This window comes from Periophthalmus magnuspinnatus, chromosome 21 (genome assembly GCF_009829125.3).
Source record: "Periophthalmus magnuspinnatus isolate fPerMag1 chromosome 21, fPerMag1.2.pri, whole genome shotgun sequence".
In the NCBI taxonomy this organism is placed as follows: Eukaryota; Metazoa; Chordata; class Actinopteri; order Gobiiformes; family Gobiidae; genus Periophthalmus; species Periophthalmus magnuspinnatus.
Window position 1 is genome coordinate 20,512,593 of NC_047146.1, and position 20,120 is coordinate 20,532,712.

Sequence of the window (20,120 nt, forward strand, 5' to 3'; positions counted from 1 at the left end):
GTAAAACAAGGCATAAATAGGACAATAAGGAATTTATTGACATACATGATTGTTAGTTTGCACTATATGTAATGATTGTTAAATTACAACAATAAATATAACAATTCAAGGTAATTGTGAATTCATGTAAAGGTCATAATTAATACAATAACTTGAAGGTAATTCTAAATTTAAAATAAAATCTAATAAATGTTATAAGAATAAAGGTAAAGGTAATGTGACAACTTTAAGATCTAATTGTGTACTGTAAGGTAGGTTCACTTAGGGAAAAGTTTCAACAAAATTTGTAAACCATCAGTTTGAGAATCCCGTCTATTGCGAAAAGGTGTATTTACGAAAAAGACCATTTTGATTTAGCCCAGTAATGCGTTGCTGGGGTATCGTAGGTTTGCTGTAGTATAACATAGCTATGGTAACGTGGAATAATAGCGGTTCACTTTCAATACAGAATTGCATAAATACCAGCAAGACAACCAAACAAAAACGTTATTAACCGCAAAAAGATAAACTACTGAGTTCACATGACTTACCTGGGAAAATCGATGAAAACACTGTAAAACTTAACTGATATCTATAGCAAACAAATCGTGTGCGCCTTTCCCCGGAAACATATCATCTGTAAGGTTCCTACCCATATAAATATAGAACAATGACCCCATGTGGACGAGCTACAGCGTTACGAGTCACTAACGCACATATATACAAACACCGATGTGGATGTGAACAAAACAGTCAACAGTAAACAGTAAAGCGTGTTTCATTTATCTAACTTCAATTCAAAGCTAGTAAACCTATAGAGCTCTCAAATTAATCTACACTTCGTACTACATAGTACATTCCATTTTGGGAAAATTACTCTATATTTTATAAACTACTTCATGAAACATAACTACTATAAATTGTCTTAAAAACTTTCTACTTGCCTTTACAATCCAGTTACGTTGTATGTGGATCTGGTTCAGAGAAGTTAGTTGGAACATCCCATGTGCATGTGCATGATGGATGGTGACGCTTGGGGGAATAATGAGGAGATTAAAAACGCCTAATTACGAGTTTAAAAGTCGTAATTACGAGTTTTAAACTCATAATTAGTCGTTTTAAAAGTCCTAATTACGAGTTTTAAACTCCTAATTACGAGTTTAAAACGAATAATTACGAGTTTAAAAGTCCTAATTACGAGTTTTAAACTAATAATTACGAGTTTAAAAGTCGTAATTACGAGTTTAAAACTAATAATTACGAGTTTAAAAGTCGTAATTACGTAATTTCGACTTTCTGTGGGGCTTTTATTTTTTTTTCCATGGCGGAAACGGGCTTCCATACCGCAAGGGTGATAAAAAAAAATTTTAAAAATAGCAAGAGAATAAAATTAAATTTTAGATGCAGCTCATTAGTGAGTAGTGAGTATTTTTTGAACCGGTGGGGCGACTCATGTGGGGCTTGGGGGCGACATGGTGCCCGCGGGCACAGGGTTGGTGACCCCTGATCTACATGCTGCATTGATGTGTTACCCACTAAACTTCTAAAGTCTGTGCTCAACAGTTTGCTATCACCACTCACTTGCATAGTTAATATGTCACTTCAATCTGACATTCCCAAGCGGTTTGAAAACTGCGGCTATTAAGCCTCTCCTAAAGAGCAGTCTTGATGCCACAATATTATCGACCAATCTCAAATCTGCCGTTTTTAGGCAAAGTCCTCGAAAAAATCTGTTTACCAACAACTTCCTCCAAATTAACAACTCCTTCGATGTCTTCCAATCCAGTTTTAGACCCCACCACAGCACTGAGACTGCTCTTATCAAGGTGACAAATGACATCCGCTTGAACACTGATGCAGGCAAAGTCTCAGTCTTTATCTTGTTAGATCTGAGTGCTGCCTTTGACACTGTGGATCGTGGGATCCTCTTTCAGAGACTAGAGGACTGGGTGGGCATCTCTGGTACGGCACTAAACTGGTTCAAGTCCTATTTAGAAAACAGGGAGTACTTTGTTGGAATTGGAAAATGTATCTCAGATAAAATGTCCCTGACCTGTGGGGTGCCCCAGGGTTCAGTCCTGGGACCCCTGTTGTTCAATCTCTACATGCTGCCGTTAGTCCAGTTAATACACAATAATGTGTCTTACCACAACTCTGCAGATGACACTCAGATCTATATCTCACTGGCAGCAGGTGAATATGGACCAGTGGATTCACTCTGACACTGCATCCAACAGATCAGTGTGTGGATGCAAAACAACCTTCTTCAGCTAAACTCAGACAAGACTGAAGTCATCATCTTTGGCCCACAGAAACATAGAGAAAGTGTAACAATGGACTCAGACTTGAACTTTAACAGCCACATCAAATCAATAACATCTGCAGCTTTTTACCACCTAAAAAACATTGCAAAAATCAAAGATATACTGTCAAAGCCAGACTTAGAGAGACTTATCCATGCATTTGTCTCCAGTAGGTTAGACTACTGTAACGTCCTGCTCACTGGCCTCTTCAAACAAGCCTTAACACAACTGCAGTACATCCAGAACGCTGCTGCTCGGGTCCTGACTAGAACCAGGAAGTACGAGCACATAAGTCCTGTGCTCAGGTCTCTGCACTGGCTCCTGTAGCTGAAAAAATAGACTTTAAAGCAGCTCTGCTTGTGTATAAGTCTCTCCATGGCCTATGTCCAAAGTACATCTCTGACATGTTAGTGCCATATGAATCATCTCGCACACTGAGGACTTCAGGGACCGGCCTCCTGCTGGTGCCCAGAGTCAGGACTAAACATGGGGAATCAGCGTTTACGTTTTATGCAGCTAAAACCTGGAACAGTCTTCCTGAAGATGTGAGACAGGCCTCTACTTTGACAATATTTAAATCCAGGCTCAAAATGGTTCTGTTTAGCTGTGAATATGACTGAAAGGTTTTTATTCTGCACTCTTCTCTTTTAATGTTAATTTTATGATGATTATTTGTGATTATTTATGTTTTGATTTGTGTGATTTTAATGTCTTTCTTATTCTGTAAAGCACTTTGAATTACCTTGTGTGCGAATTGTGCTATACAAATAAACTTGCCTTGCCTGTTTCTGTATTTATTACTTATTCAAATTGCAAATATTACGTGTCTGTGTAACTGTGTATTTCCTGATAAACTGACATTTTTAAAAGTGTGTATCCGGTCAGAGCACACCTTCAGCACTGCTTCAAAAACAGCCTTTTAATTATTGGACAATTTGTTGTTTTTCTTGAAGGCTAACTTTTACATACTTAGTTCCGTGTTTGGTGTCAAAATATCGATGTAGATTATACTGACCCCACCTCATAATACAAAAAACATACAGATTTTCTCCTTAAAGCACAAACTTGTATTCACCTTTAGCAGCTTTCTTGAAACTGCCTTCCACGCTGACAATTTTCCTCTTCCTGAACAATTTGGGATGATTATTTGCAAATATTTCTCAGTGTCACTTGTTGGGAAAATCTCATTAGTTTATTGTCGATGCACACATTAAAGCAGCACAGACTTATTTTAAAATGACAATCAAGTCTTAATTTACCTTCTCGCGGACCACATAAAATGACATGATGGGCTGCATTTGGCCCCCGGCCCTTGAGTTTGACACGTGCTCTAGACTGAACAAGATCCATCCATTTTCTTTCACTTATCTGAGACTGGGTCGTGGAGGCAGCAGTCTGAGCAGGGACTCTCAGACTTCCCTCACCCCAGACACATCCTCGAGCTCCTCCGGGTCTGAATAAAATAACACCAAAATACACTTTGCATTTTGCCTTTAGAAGTAGCTTATTCTTATTATCTTATTTTCCTATATGCTTGTTTAAAATAATGAAATGTACCCAATAACCCAATTAAATATCATGAAGACTAGAATTATTTCTTACTCAATAACAAGTAGGCTTCATGTAAAATAATAATAAAAACAACATCAGCAGCAACAACAACAGTAATAACAAAAAATAAAAATTAATAATAATAATAATAATACCGGTAGTAATAATAATAATAATGTACTCAATTAGGAGCCGTAACCCAGGCAACGTTACATAGTGGGGCCCATGTGTGTACTATAGGGGCTTACATGGACATCCTAAATGGGCCCTATGGATTTCATTAGATCCTATATAGGTTGGCCCATATAGGATCCCCATCCGATGTAATTGGGGCTTATAACCAATATAGGCCCCATTTTATACAATACCACAATGGGGCCTATTTGGGTTTGCCCACTTACGGCCCATGCCCATTCCAAGCTCCCATCACACAGAAATGATCATATGGGGCCCACATACTGGGAATAACCTGGGAATAGTATCCACGTGTTATAAAGACAGTAGACCTACAAGTTGTTCACTTTTTAGCAGCATGGCGCCCTCGTGTGGACCAACAACCTTCCCTTAATAATCCAGTGCCCCCCAATGTAATGGGGGGGGGGGGGGGGGGGGGGGCACATGTCAATGAACTGGTCTTCCTCTGCAGAGCTGAAACCAGTTGGGGCTGGTGTATTGAAAGGATCTCTCACCCAGTCATACTGGGAACTGTTTTCAGGAAAGTACTTTTTAAAGAATTCCATCAATGATGCAATATGCTGCTTAATATCTGGAATCACTGAGGTGGCATCATATTCATTAGTGTCAACAAATTCATGCAAGTTCTCAAATGAATCAGTATTTCCTTCATCAAGTCGCCTGCCCCACATTGCAAGCTTTCGATTGAAAGAGTTGATCTTGTCTGTGACCTGAGGGAGGTGTTTGTCTTTCCCTTGAAGCTGTAGATTTAGTTCATTCAGCTTTCCAAATATGTCACTGAGGTAGGCCAGTTTCATCAGGAAGTTCTCATTACTAAATTTTTCTGCTTCTTCATACTTGTGCTCCTGCTCCATAAACACTCTTATCTGCTCTCTGAACTCAAAAACATGAGACAAGACTTTTCCTCGTGACAGCCACCTTGCCTCACTGTGAAACAGCAAGGCTTGATGTTCAGCTCCCATCTCATCACAGATAGCAAAAAAGACTCTTGTTTTCAGCGGTCACTACACCTATAATGTCAGTCATAACCTCACTTAATTCAGGGGAAAGGTGCCTTGATGCCAATGCTTCTCTGTGTATAACACAGTGTGTCCACTCAGCATTAGGTGAGGACTTCTTGATGAGTGCCCGAAGTCCTTTTCTCATCCCTGCCATGGTCTGTGCACCATCACTGCAAACACCAATGCAGTTCTCCCACTTCAGCCCATTCTCAATCAGGAAGCAGTCTAGCATTTTGAATAGCTCTTCAGCTGTGGCTCTGTCTCTAACATATTTACAGAAAAGTAGATCCTCACATAGGGAGTTTGTCATGTCAAAACGTACATAAGCAATAAACAAACAGTCTTTGTTGCTGTCAGTTGCTTCATCAAATTGTAAGGCAAAACGTTTGTCTTTGAGGTTATCTACCAGCTGTTCTTGAAGATCGTTAGCAATGTCATGTATACGTCTGGCAACAGTGTCATTGGACAGAGGGATAGTTTTTATTTTTGCAGCACTTGTGTCATCCAGCATGACAGAGACCATGTCTAATGCTGCAGGCAGTATCAACTCCTCAGCTATTGTGTGGGTTTTTTGCGCTGAGCAATTTGGCACACCACCTTATATGACGCTACAGTGCTCGCTGGTTTACTGAAGTAGCATTCACAAAGCGGGATGACTGCTTGCAATATTCCGCACGTTTTCGCTGAAAAAACTCTAGTGGCTTATCAGCATGACTGGGGTGTAATGTTCTTAAGTGGCGCCTTAGTTTATTTGGTTTCATACTGTCCGCTGCCAGCATTTTCAGACACAGCAGACACACCGGTCTTTCCTCATGTCCCACCGTAGTCACAGTGAAGCCAAGTCCTAAATACTCTTCATCATACCTCCTCGTCTTACTTTTCGGATGCCTTTCGTATGTCTGTTTACTTCCATCTATCTCCGCCTTTCTTTTCATTCCTATTAAAACTTTTTCCATTGTGTGTCTTGTTCACTGCCCTTTGTCCTGTTCTGTTAGCTCTGTCCCGCTCTTTGCGGTGTGCGCGCTACCTACAGTACCTAGGGTTTGTGCGCGTACACGGCGTAGTGTTAGCTCTATGGTGTAGGGCCTGTGCACACTCTGACAATGAGAGCGCAACTGCCACCTACAGTAGTGGATGTGCAATAAAACTTTATTCTAGTACGGCAAAAGAAAAGCATGTTCCCGGAGTCATACGCGCCCCCCCTGGCATCCCCAGGGGGGCGCGCCCCACTATTTGAGAACCACTGCCTTAATCTCATTTTCCCTCGTCAAGCTTTTTTCCCGCACAGTTCTGTGAGGCAGCAGTGCGCATTGACGCACAGTTCGCGTGTCCCTCCTCCTCTCCTCCGCCTGTTGCTTCGGTTCAAATCCAGGCTAGACTCACTCAGACACGGCTGCAAAGAGGAGACAGAGAGCCACGGAGCTTTGTTCTGTCTACACCGGGACAAACCACCGGGTTATATCCGAGTTTTGGACGCCCTCAGTCCGCTTTGGTTCGCCTGGAAATGCGGAGTAGGCGAAGGGAGAGGAGTTAACGAGGATTTGAGATGGAGAAAACATTGGTAGAAGATGACTGCGTTGATTCAGGAGCAGAGACCGGAGGGTAAGTTAGTGTTAAATAGACTAAAACTACACAATTATCACCTATTATGGACATTTGTAAGTAGTTCGTAGTGCATATGATGACCTACTGGTTTTAATTACTAGAGTAGGCTATGCAATACCTAACATATCGTGTATAATAAAGCATATTTTGAGCATAGAGCCGGTTTTGTTCATTAGATGCCTATATTAATTGCTTAGTTGAAATATTGGCTTTATTTAGGCTTATTAGGGCTGCACAAACTGTTATCAAATCGCAATCGCAATTTAAATGGACGCAATTGGCAAATCGCAAAGGCTGCAATTTCTTTAAGTAGGCTACAATTTCCCCACAAACAACAAAATCACTTATCCTGCCTAAAAAAAACTGCTAACCCTATAGTTTAGATCTGCACATACATGACCTGATATAGCCTAATTATTGTAGGATTAGTGTATCGCTATTTTAATACAAATTTAATACAAAACTTTATTACATTAAAGGGTGGTGAAGGGTCCACCACCTGATTTCTTAATGAAGATGTTATTGGTTTGTTATGTGGTATTAAACTTGTATATCTTATGTATAATGTATTTCCATTATTCACAAATAAGTCTAAATAAAGTTAGGGCTGTAATCTGTATTTTATGGCCATTGAAACTTGTATTACCTCTGTGTACTAAAGTATGCTTTAGGTCATTCAGATGATCACATGACAGTTCAAAATAATACATGAAGTTGTTGGCCATTTTCTGTACATAAGAAAAGGCCTATATAGTAACTAACATAGGTCAACATTATAAAAAAAAACCCAAAAACACACACACACAATATGGCTTTAAACTCTTGTAATTAATTAGTTACAGGTTTTTATTGGTGAAAAATACATTAAAAGCATGCATTTTTACCTCGAGCGGGGTCATCTCTCCGCAGATCTGACCTGTAACTTGGCCAAGTGGCTTCAACTTCTCATCTAGATGCGCTTAATGACACACTGTGGAACATTCAAGTAAAAAATAATGACATCTTCATTGAGACAAGCAAGTGGAATATCTTGAAGCACAACTATGTAAATGATTTTTACTGTAGAAGAATTATTATTTTTTGACTAATCCATCTATTAATATCTATAGGCTACATTTCCCAAGTAATAAAATATATGCAGATTTCCTACGTGTACGGGGAAAGACATGCTCTTGCAACTATGTGGTCTTAGAAACTGCACAGTATGCCTATATAATGTGGCTCTTTAGTAAATGATGCATGGATAAATATAATACTACAACACAATGGTGAATTCTTCATTTAATCCTGTAATGACTGCTACTGTGAACTTTTAATCAGTACAGCATGTTACAGACTGATTAGAAAGTCAGTTGGTATGCGGACACTAGGGTGGTCAAACGTATCGGAAATCAGATACTAATCGATACTAAAACACTATGGAAACTAGATACTCATTTGAACAGCTAAACAACACTACTGAAAAAGTCACAATGAACCTTTCCTGAATAGCTTTACAATGCTCTTGAGCTGTATCAGAACAAGTATAAGACAGCATACGCCCACGGACCTAACTGGACGACTGAGGGATTATACAGATATAAGGCCACATGGTAAGATAAAAGAAAGTACTATGATTTAATGTTTAAAATGACAGTTTACTCTCTCGGTGTTGCGTATCAAGTCTATCCCTTAGTATAGAAATCAAGTTTGAAATTATAGTATTAGTACACAACAAAAGCTTTTAACATAGAAATTGAGCAGCTCAGACACCGTTTACTCCAACTTGAGTAATATAGTTTACCGTGTAACAGGTCTCTTACTTGAGTAAAAGTTTTGTTTACCCTTTCCAGTGTGAGTACATACAGTGACAAAAGCTTTACGTTGACAAAATGAAATTATTTTTGATTTTCTTGCATTGCTTTCTCAGATATAAATGAGTTTTTCTCATTCCTGTGTCTATCCTTTGAAAATACCACATTTACTTATCTATTCCAATTATATAACTTCAACTTATAAATGAGATGAAATGCCCTGATAGTTACTCTTTACGTTACTCTCAGTTGAGTTGTAGTTCCCCCAATACTTTTTTACTCTTACTTCAGTAATTTCTTAAACCACTTCTTTGTACTTCTTCCTGAGTAATATTATTTTGACGTAACTATACTCGAGTACAATAGACTATCCAGCTCTTCCTAATAGTAATAGCATTGTAGATGTATTTTATTTTATGTAAATCAGACTCAAATCAAAGCTTATGTGAATATTTTGCTGATATAACCCACTCTATCCCACTCTCATTGCAGCTGCCAAACAAAGATGCTCTTCTTGTGATGGTATGTGACTGTAGGAAAGTCCATTTGTGAATTAGATCTAGAAACAATATGTTCCCCTCTGGATATTTACTAGTTGGTAAATAGGACTTGTGCTGTACTCAGTAACTCCTGATTTGAATATAACTATGATTACAATTCCATAGTTAGAATTAGGGTTGTCAAAAGCATCAAAAATCAGACATTAATCAATATAAAAACTAGTATTGAAGTTAGATACTGATTTGAGCAAGTATGGATAGTAAAAAAGTCATATTCACCTTTCCTGAATATAGCTCTAGAATGATCCTGAGCTGTATCAGAACAAGTATAAGACACATAGACTAGTACACCCCCATGGACCACTATGGAACCTACATGGACGACTGAGGGATCACACAGATATAAGACCACATGGGAATATAAAAGAAAGTGCTACGATTTAATGTTAAAAATCACATTCAAATTAATTTTCATTTTCATTCATCTTTATGTACCAGACTCTCTTTCATACAGAACAATACAAGCAAAAACAAGCAAAACAAATAACTACATAGGTCCATTTAAAACATTAAAACGGGTGCAGGTGCGATTATAAATGTTTATCACCAGATTGTTATTATCAATACCTGTGTATCCAGTTTTGCATGTCCTTGAAATGTAAAAGAACATTTCTAATCATTCAACTGGACAAAAAGTTGTAGGGGTGAAGAGGTTTTGCTGCTCATCCAAGCTGCTTTTTCACTTCTGGTCAGATTACTGGTGGACGCTGCCTTATATCTGTCTGAAGTGAGGATCTAATTACACTGAAATTAACACAATTTCTGTTTGTAGGCTAGATCTATTGAGCTACACTAAGACTGAACTGTACCTGAGTCATACTGAGCATAATCATTCAGGTCCCTAATGGATGCCCTCACACCCATTAACATTCTGCCCCCTCTATTGTTTTCTTTGTTTAGATATAGGTCTAAGGATGGAGTTATAAATAGGAGATAGACGACTGAGGCCTCCATCCCTGTTCAAATGTCCTGATGAAATATATTCAGTTTTGGGAAGCAAAATAACCAAAAGCTTTAGACAATCGTGAGATCTTGTATTAAAAGTTCCTCTATCAAAGTTCAACAAACAAGTGAGATATTCAGGCAAATAGTCCTTTACAAATACATTTATTCTATTGTCTAAAGAAAGAGAGTTTTCTTTATTATCGTAAATCGAGTTAGAGGGAAATTTAGCATCGGGACAGCACTGAGCGAAAAACAGCAAAACGTAAATCAGAATATATTTTTCTTTTCATACACAAAATAAGCCATTTAACACTAAAAATATGCCAGTTTACACCAGATTTTAAGTTTTGCGTCTGCTCCAAACCACAGGCTTTTACTGACAGAGGATTGACTGCATTAAAAACAGCCCAAACTGATTAATGATAATTAGAAATGACTAATTCATTGATTAATTGCCCAGCCTTAACTGCAAGTACAAATATATGTTAGATAGAAATATATTAGATAGAAATCTGCTCCAAAAAGTACTTTATCATCCAAAATATCAACTCATTTACAGTTACATGAGTATTTATAATTAGCTACTTTCCATCCCTGATATTTACAACCCCCAAAAGGTTGCTGGTTTGATTGCTTTGACTGTTGTTGTGTCCATGAGCCAGACACTTTTTGCTTCTTATTTGATTAAACTCGCTGTGTGTGTCCCATATGGTGCATGATCCTCGTCAGTATCACACAGCGTCTTTGGTGGCAGAGTGAGCTGACATGTTTGTGAATAGAGGTTCTGTCATAGGCACCTGGACCATGTGATTATGATCCCAGCTGAATCCATGAGGACGAGGAGCAAATATGTGGAAGTTAGAAAACAAGCACGTGTTGCTGTGAGGCGTGAGTGCAGCTAGGCCCGTCACAATACTATATATGTACTGTATATGTTAGATGGAACGATCTTTTTTTTTTCAATTTTTCTTTGTACTAGCGAGGAACTTTTTGTTATTTTTCCTGTTCAACGATTAGATTTGAACTTTAAATGGTTGCAAAATAACTTCTATGACCCACTGTTGATACAAACCAACTACTGAAGTGCTTCTGCTATTTATTTTTAATCATATTGTACATTTGAAGTTATTTTTTGGGGATAATTCAACTTTTATTGTTATTTGTCAGTGGCATAATTTTGTCTCAGTACTATCTTTTATCCTCCATATTTTCTTCAGCAAAATATTGTATCGTATCATAGCAACCAAAGAGCCAATCTGGAGCGAAGCTGTTGAAGGTAACGATCTTTTGCCGCTTACACCGCTGGTTTATCAGGGAGCGGGCGCTTAGCAACGCTGTCAATCAAACCTGTTGCTAACGCTAATGGGAGCGACCTCAGGGAAAGAAGGTGCCTGATTTGTCTGTTATTAATGTTCATATCTTGAGTTACGGACACAATAGTGAAATAAAAATATGAGGATCATGTTGAGCAGGTTAATGTGAACAGTTTAAGATCAAAATGACAAGTGTGACAACAGCAGTTACAGAGAGAGGGGCGAAAGTTTTTTATGTAAAGTGAATTGGAGCCAGAGTCGATGAAGCTGGAAGCGTGCACATAATCACTTCCTATTTGGACCGCTGGCTAGCAGGTTAGCTATGTCCATTTATATATAAGCAGCCCCTCAGCCACATAAATAGGACTGTATTGTGTTTAAAAAATGTGTTGAGTATTGAGCCATTTCCTTATTGAAAATAGAGTTTGAAATGTTAGTAGTTCATGACAATAATAACAGCTTAAGTGAGTTATATCTGTTCCTTTAAGAGGCCTAAGTTGCTCATCTGTACAATAAAAACTGCTTTCTGAATGGTGGCTGTCCAATAATAATAAGTGGTTCAAATCTAGGGTGATGTTACTGGCAAAGTGTGAAGTGTCCTTGGGCAAGACACTTTTTTACCTGTTTGATTGTAGTCAGAGAGGTTGTCGTTGTCGTTTTATATTCATAATTTTTACGCGGTTCAGCTGTTTTTATACTACCAAGGTATGAAGTTTTAGTGTAGACTTGGCTTGCGTAAAAGGAACTATTTGGGTCTTAAATGTCGACTTTGTTATGTACATAAATTCAAATTGCCCACAGGAAGGAAGTGTGGCTCGTTCTATATTTTTAAATTTACACATTGGCAATCATTTTGGTCTGGAAACTTTGCTTTTGTGATTCCTGGTGGAAGTATAAAACGTTTAATAGGATCTTTAGAGACTGTGCTTTTCCTTTTAAACGTACTAGGACACACCAGAATTTCTGTGTAGTGTAAAGGAGTTTTATTGTTTAAAAGTGGCCCGTTGCTGTCTTCCTCTGTCTTCTGCCTCAGTTTATTGCGTTTGGACAATGATGAGTTAAAAACGTGTTACACTGTTTTGGGATCAGGAGATGAGGAACTGTGGTTTAGAAAAGTCTGGACTAAATTAAACTGAAAACTCCAGAGACGTATTACGCAGATGCATGCTCTGAACTACTGCTGCGAACAAATGTAAAAGTAGTAATAGTAGTAGTAGTAGTAGTAGTAGGGTGGCATCACCTGCTTGTCTCCGTGGAGAGGGATATATTTAATACCATACTGTGGAGCATTCTAGGCAAAGCAATAATATTTCCATTGAGACAAGCGAGTGATGTATGCTCGACCAGAAAAGTTACATAGTCCATGTTTAGCTTTGAGTCAGGCAATATATTAAACTGTTGTCAAGAGGTCACCACATTATTTTTACTTTTATGTCAGATGCTCTTCCAGTCACAGCAATTAACAGGATATCAGACTGCATAATAGTAGCAGAAGTGGGTAGTACTCACCTCAGTAGTTACATTACCTGAGTAACTTTTTAAAAGAAATTGTATTTTTCAGAGTACTTTTCTAACAGCATAATTTTACACCTACTTGAGTAATATCTTTATTAAAGTGACAGTACTCTTACTTGAGCAAAACTTGTGGTTCCTCTTCCCATTGTGAGTAAGTCTAAAAGTGACAAAAGCTTTATGTTTACAATATGAAATGATTTGAACAACACATGCTCCTTCAGATGTGATTAAGTTTGTCTCATTTTTATGGAATATTCTTTGGAAATAGACAATTTTGTGCATTATATTTGTCCTTCTTATTACATTAGCTTCAAATTATAAATCAAATGTTTCGCCTTGACAGTTACTCTTTGAAGTACTCTTACTTGAGTAGTAGTTTCTTCAATACTTAGTTTTTTTTCTTAGACCACTGCTTTGTACTTCTACTTGAGTAATCTTGTTTTGAAGTACAGTGTTGTTACTCCTTTGGCTACTCTACCCACCTCTGGAAGTTGTGCAATAGTTTTTGTAGTTATAGTTATTGTAGCAGAATTGATAGTTTTACTGTAAGAAAGATTGATAACATCCTGCTCCAGGAAATAGACCCATCCCACGTTCTTTCCGTTCTTCATTATTGGACAGAGCCAGCAGGAGTGTCCACTCTGTCATATCACTCCAGCGGGGATAATAAAGGAAAGTTACTGTATATATTATGCTCAGTACCTGTTGGAGAAGTATAATATGGCACAGGCTATTTCCTGAGTTGTTAAATGAGTTTTATGCATTTGTGGAAAGTACCTTGTTATAACTTTGTGTAATAATAATTTGGACTCAGATTTATATTGCACTGTACAAATTTATAAGCTCCTCAAAATGCTATAGTTCAGCAGTCATTCTAGTGCTGAGCAATAACTTATTTTTTCTCCTTAAAGTGATGTAACTTTCTGGACGTGGAAAGTCAACTGCGTGATTCCATGGAAACAGAAAGTTAAAACCTTACTTCGGAACATTCTCCCTGGAGATAGACATGTTTTATGCCATCTTCCTGTGGAGGATAGAAATAGTCAAAGGGACAACATTTCCATGGAAACAAGCTCCAGGAGGCTCATTTCCAGACCAAATAAGTTTTTTTGTAGAGAAGAAAAAATGTGCCTTTATTTTTTGTCTTTTTTGGCTTTTAAGTTGCTTGACCATGATTTTTTTTTATCACATTTTATTTTGCATTATTAAAAACAAATCAAAATGGCTCTTCTTATACATAAACTATACAGACTAATAATAAATACCATTTAACCAAACAAATAGGTCCAGTTTCTTCCACCAAAATCACCACAACCTCTGCTGCGTCCTCAGCCAAACCCTACTTTATCATGCAGTCAGATTTGTTTTTGTGCTTCGATTGTTGATTCTACAAAAATCAAGCCGCCATATTTGTTTTGATATGGATGGATCATGCCTGTCCCTGATTGGCTAATTCACCTGTTACTCATGCCCATCTGAACTCAGGGAGATTCACCTGTGACCAGACTTACATATTCATAAAGTAATGAAGAAGTGTGTATTCTGGGTCCCAGGCAACAATACCACATATTTTTACTGACAGAGGACTAGCTGTCGATCTCTCAGTTAAGAAGACTCAAGCTGATCACTGACCTTTAGAGATCACAGTTACAATTTGATTAATTGCACGGCTCTAGCAGCTGCAACAGCAATAGTAGTAGTAGTAGTAGTAGTAGTAGTAGTAGTAGTAGTAGTAGTAGTAGTAGTAGTAGTAGTAGTAGTAATAGTAGTTCATTGAACATTCTTTTCTTTCGTAACTATCACTTCAAACATTTTTAAATAACACCTTTTTACTTCTACATTTCCTCTGCTGCTTCAGGTTTGGCTCTGTAATTTTAGAAGTTGAAAATAGTTTAACAGCCAACTTTAAATTAGCAGAAATCTAATTTTAGTTCTAAGATTTCAATTAGATAAAGCAATAATCAGGTTACAGTGGAGGCATCTGCTGGACCTCTGCGAACAGTGTCCAATAGAAACATTCCTGTTCATTTAGTCCTGTTTCAGGTTATGGTGTATGGCCTCAAAAGTATTTATCCTGTATTTGTTCAAATTACAGGTCATTATATTGCACTAAATAAATAAATAACTTGGAAAACATGCATTCTTACTGTGAGCAGGGTCACCTCTCCACAGATCTGGCCTGTAACTTGGCCTGGTAGTGTCGCCTGCTTGTCTCCATGGAGATAGATACATTTATTGCCAAAAATTCCAGAGAAAGCAATAATATCTTCATGGAGACATGCACATAACAGCCCCGCAAGACTTAGTTTAGACTTGGTTTAGTCCTGAGTTAGACCTGATTTAGTCTTATCTTAGACCTGGTTTAGTGCTGAGTTAGACCTGGTTTAGTCTTATCTTAGACCTGGTTTAGTGCTGAGTTAGACCTGGTTTAGTCTTATCTTAGACCTGGTTTAGTGCTGAGTTAGACCTGGTTTAATCCTGGTCCACTCCTTGTTTAGACCTGATTTGGTTCAGAGTTAGACCTAGTTTAGACCTAGTTTAGTCCCAGTTTAGACCTGGTTTAGTCCTGGGTTAGACCTGGTTTAGTCCTGGGTTAGACTGGATTTTATTCTAGGTTTGAGTTTGATCTAGTTTAGACCTTTGCTAATCCTGAGTTAGACATGGTTTAGTCTTATCTTCGACCTGGTTTAGTCTTATTTTAGATCTGATTTAGTCCTGGGTTAGACCTGGCAACAACACACACTCTCCAACAGAAAAGTTACATACTGTACCTTTAACTCAAACAGAAAAGAAAACATCAGATTTAGTCCAATAAACTCACAGCTTAGTTAAACATTTGAGTCATACCAAAGTTCTCCATAGACCACAGGTTTATGTTTAAGAGCCCACAATGTGTATGCATGTAAATCTGAGTCAGACTTATAGAAAGATTTACAGCATATTTTGTATATTTTGAAATGTTGTAAGCAATATTTTGGTCAGAAACACAACAGAAAGCATGAGGTTTGTGGCAAGGCTGTAGCCCAGGGAACCAGCCCCTCTTACTTTTTTTTAATCCAGGAGGATCTGAGAGACTGCACATCTTTGCACAGTATAGGCAAAGATCAGGTTTAGTCCAGGGTTAGGCCTAGTTTAGACCTGGTTTAGTCCTGCGTTAGTCTTGGATTAGTCGTGGTGTAGTCCTGGGTTAGACTTGGTTTAGTCCTAGGTTAGACCTGGTTTAGTCCTGGTTTAGTCCTGGTTTAGTCCTGGTTTAGTCCTGGTTTAGTCCTGGTTTAGTTCTGGTTTAGTCCTGATTTAGTTCTGGTTTACTCCTGGTTTAGTCCTGGTGTAGTCCTGAGTTAGACCTGGTGTAGACCTGGTGTAGACCTGGTTTAGTCCTGATTTAGTTCTGGTTTACTCCTGGGTTAGACCTGGTGTAGACCTGGTGTAGACCTGGTTTAGTCCTGATTTAGTTCTGGTTTACTCCTGGGTTAGACCTGGTGTAGACCTGGTTTAGACCTGATTTAGTTCTGGTTTAGACCTGGTTTAGTTCTGGTTTAGTCCTGGTTTAGTCGTGGTTTAGCTCTGGTTTAGTTCTGGTTTAGTCCTGGTTTAGCCCTGGTTTAGTTCTGATTTAGTCCTGGTTTAGTCCTGGTTTAGTCCTGTTTTAGTCCTGGTTTAGTTCTGGTTTAGTCCTGGTTTAGCCCTGGTTTAGTTCTGATTTAGTCCTGGTTTAGTCCTGGTTTAAGATGGAGAAAATGTGTGCCCATTGAACATTACACCACAGATTTGAATGGTGGGGATTTCCTCTTTGGCTGCTACAACTACAGTTTAGGCTTGTCTCAAATGGAAACCCAGCCTCTGTCCATTATAAACTGTAAAGCTCCTTTCTGAACCATAGAACGATCCCCAGTGTATTTTAAATGTGAAAGTGAACTGCCAGCAAAAAATCAGCCCTTACTTAAAATGGCCGTTTCATGTAAGGTGATAATGTAGTAAAGTTTGGATTTTACAAACACTATTTTCTGACAAATATTTCCTGTTTCTTTCTCATCCAGGTCGGATTACAGTCCCCTGTCTTCAACCAGCAGTAAGTATTTTAACAGTCAGCTCACAAATGTTTCAAATAATTCACAAAAACTCCTAAAAATATGACAAAACGTAAGATATAATGATGACAAGTGCTTTCAAACACTATCTTGTTCACATTGCACACTTTAAACCCATCCAGAGCATTATCATTTGGGAGAAGACTGAAATTTGATTAAAATGCATTTCAGAACATTTTTGTAGAAGTTTGTACAGATTTTATTGCTTTCAAGTAGATTGTTCCATCGTATGCCATTAACCCTGTCTATCTTGCATGTATCAGATTAGTTTTTTGCTCAAAAATCTTTAAAAAAAACATGCAATCTTACTGTAAGCAGGCTCAGCTCTCCACAGCTCTGACCTGTAACTTTGCCTGGAGGAGTCACGGGTTTGTTTCCATGGAGATGCCATACTTTGGGATAGCACTGTGGCAAAAGCTGTAAGATTGTGACAAGGCAAGCGCATTTTAATCGACAGGTCTGAGGTTCTGAAGAGGGAGAAAGCTCTGAGTCAGGGGCACAGTGCGTCTCTTTATGTCTCCGCACGTGTCCTCGCGAGTTTTGACTTAAATCTAAACAACAACATCTAAAATTCCAGCACCTCCTTCTGTCTCTGTGTGTGCTGTGTCATCAGCTCCTCACCTTTTACCCGCTCTTTCTCTTCTCTGACACTTCTTATTGTTTTAATCCAACTTACGAAATATAAAGAACAATTTCCTCACCACTTATGACTGAAACTTAAGACTTAATTTCGTGCACGAACATCACATGTGCTTCTGTCTTTAATAACACGCTCATGCTTTTAGGTGTAATATATTGTGGAATGGAAGAAGATCAAATCAGATTGAAAAATTGAGATCACTATGGGGAAAAATTGTGATTCTTTTTTTTTTTCCATATCACCCAGCAATACTTTGGTACATTCAAGGCAAAGAAAGAAATAACATCTCCATGAAGAAACGAGGTGGCAAACGATTCAACAGAAAAGTTACATAGTGAACCTTTAAATAATTCTCTTTGCGATTTGGCAACTGCGATTTTGATTTGATTGGATTAAGTCTCGCTGGGATAAACAGATGACACATTTGATTAGTGACCTGACCTGCCAAACTCCAGTGTGTTTTCCACATGAAAGTGTTTATATGGTACAGTTTCCTCGCACGACTGATGATCCAACTGTGAATCCAAGAATGGGAGTTTCCTGAAGTAAATTCACTTTCTCTTTTGCCAAACACTGTAACTTGATTGACCACATGTGTCTGAGTAACAGCTGCTGTTTACAGTTGGGACACAGAGTGAGGGTGACTGAGGCAACGTGGCTTCTGTTTTGGACAAAAGTTTAAAAGTTTACACATAACATTTAGATCACCATGTTATCTTTTATTGTTTTTGAAAATGATATATTTGCCAAAAGCAATGCATTAAAAAGTTGAATTAATTGTAACTACTGCACATCGCATCTGGTTTGTCAAGTTGTAGTGTATTGTTTTGTATCTTTCGTTTGTAGATTTATGCAGAGTTCTCGTGTGGGAGCGTGGATGACGGAGGCTTACGGGCTGAGCATTGGACCGAATCTTATAGCTAACCATAAGAAGGGTTTGAATAGGGCCCATGAGAGATCGCTAAATTACTGAAACATGCAAGGATGACATATAAAACCTCTTCAGACATGTTTTTGATAAGAGAACGTTGGTTAAAAGCTCCATGAAGTTGATTTTGCATATACCCTCTGTTTAAGCTTAAAACTAAGACTCACACACCTGCATGAACTCATTTAACGTCATTTGACCGTGGCATGAACTCCAAAATCAAATTTAATCTAAAATTGTTTATAGAGTACAGCTTATAAGTATTCCCTGAAATAAATCATCTCTTTGTAGCAGTTCTTTCCATTTTGATCATTTCTTAGTTTCTTAGTTTAATACTGTTTTAGTCCTAGGTTGGATTTGGTTGAGTCCTGGTTTAATCAAACTTGTGTGGGATATTCCTTGCAGTAGTTAGATGTGCTTTAGACCCATTTGATCCTAGTTTAGTCCTGGTTTAGTAATGGTTTAGCCCTAGTTTAGTCCTGTTTTTGTCCTGGATTAGATCTAGTTTAGTCTTGGTTTAGTCCTGATTTAGACCTGGTTTAGTCCTGGGTTAGACCTGGTTTATCCTAGTTTAAATCATAAACTCCAAAACCTAATTTAATCTAAAATAGACCACAGCTTTGAAGCAAAAACATATTATTGTAAATTTAAAGATAAACCACCTCTTTGTAGCACTTTTTCCATTGCGATCCTTCCTCTTGTTCTTGTTGTATATTTAAACAAACTTGTGTCTGTCTGTCCTATTCCTCAGAGTCCCATTCAGAGGTCATGACCCCTCTGGTGCCAGCCGGACTTTGTCAAACGGAGGATTAAGCTAAAATTAGACCATTAATCTGTTCCAGGGAGAGCCAGGACCAAACTAGGGCTTAACCAGGTCTAAATCAGGTTTGAAGTTTAAGGCCTGGTCCACAGAGGCTGTAAATGACAGAAGGACATAGAAGGTTGTGATGGATGACAATTGAAATGGCGGTGTTCATGTTTGTTCCGGTTTGGCCCTGGTTTGATCCTCTTTTGCTCTTGTCCTGGCTTAGTTCTGAGTATATTACCAGATAATTTCCATTTGCATATGTTGTGCATGCAAGTAAACTCAACCCAATTGTTCTGACTGTGAGTACAACTAAACCATATTTTTATTTTTGAAATCCTCAACCTGTTTAGTGCTGGTTTAGTCCTAGTTTACCAGAGCAGGTAGAGGTGCCAAGTGTTTTGCTAGATTACATAAAAAGTAGCTAGCCTAGTGAATTCAAGACTCCCAAAGTGTTTCATGTTGCATTATTTACTCACTCCACATTCGTAACTTTTATTGTAGCCACAGCTGCCCTGGGGTACACTGACAGAAATGACGCTGCCAATCTGCACTATCGGCCCCTGTAGCCATCATCGACACTCACACAACACAATACCAGGCAATATGGGTGAAGTGTCTTGCCTAAGGACACAGTTGGACTATAGTCACTGCTGCCCCACTGTAGCACCTGGTATTCTCATCCAAATACTAACCAGGCCCAAGTATAGACCTGTATAACTAAAAGCTTGTAACTGTTCAAACTTACTACTTGAACTATCTGGACTCTACCTGGAAAAAATCCCCAACAATCCTACATTTTCTCAAAAAAGTAATTCATAAGTTCATAAATATCTACCACCTATGTAGTTCAGGCAGTGATTCTGTTCTGTTGACCTGTTTTAGATCTGGTTCGG

The 20,120-nt window shown here is 38.3% G+C and overlaps 1 protein-coding gene across 1 annotated transcript in view; it reads left to right on the forward strand.

Moving 5' to 3' along the window:
* Positions 1 to 6,466: 6,466 nt before the first annotated feature.
* Positions 6,467 to 20,120, forward strand: part of LOC117388914 (protein FAM124A) — a 31,239-nt gene continuing 17,585 nt past the window's right edge. The window contains exons 1-2 of the mRNA XM_033986470.2: positions 6,467 to 6,631; positions 16,801 to 16,832. Of these exons, the coding sequence (XP_033842361.1) occupies positions 6,576 to 6,631; positions 16,801 to 16,832 (88 nt within the window). The 5' untranslated portion in view covers positions 6,467 to 6,575. The remainder of the gene's footprint in view (positions 6,632 to 16,800; positions 16,833 to 20,120) is intronic.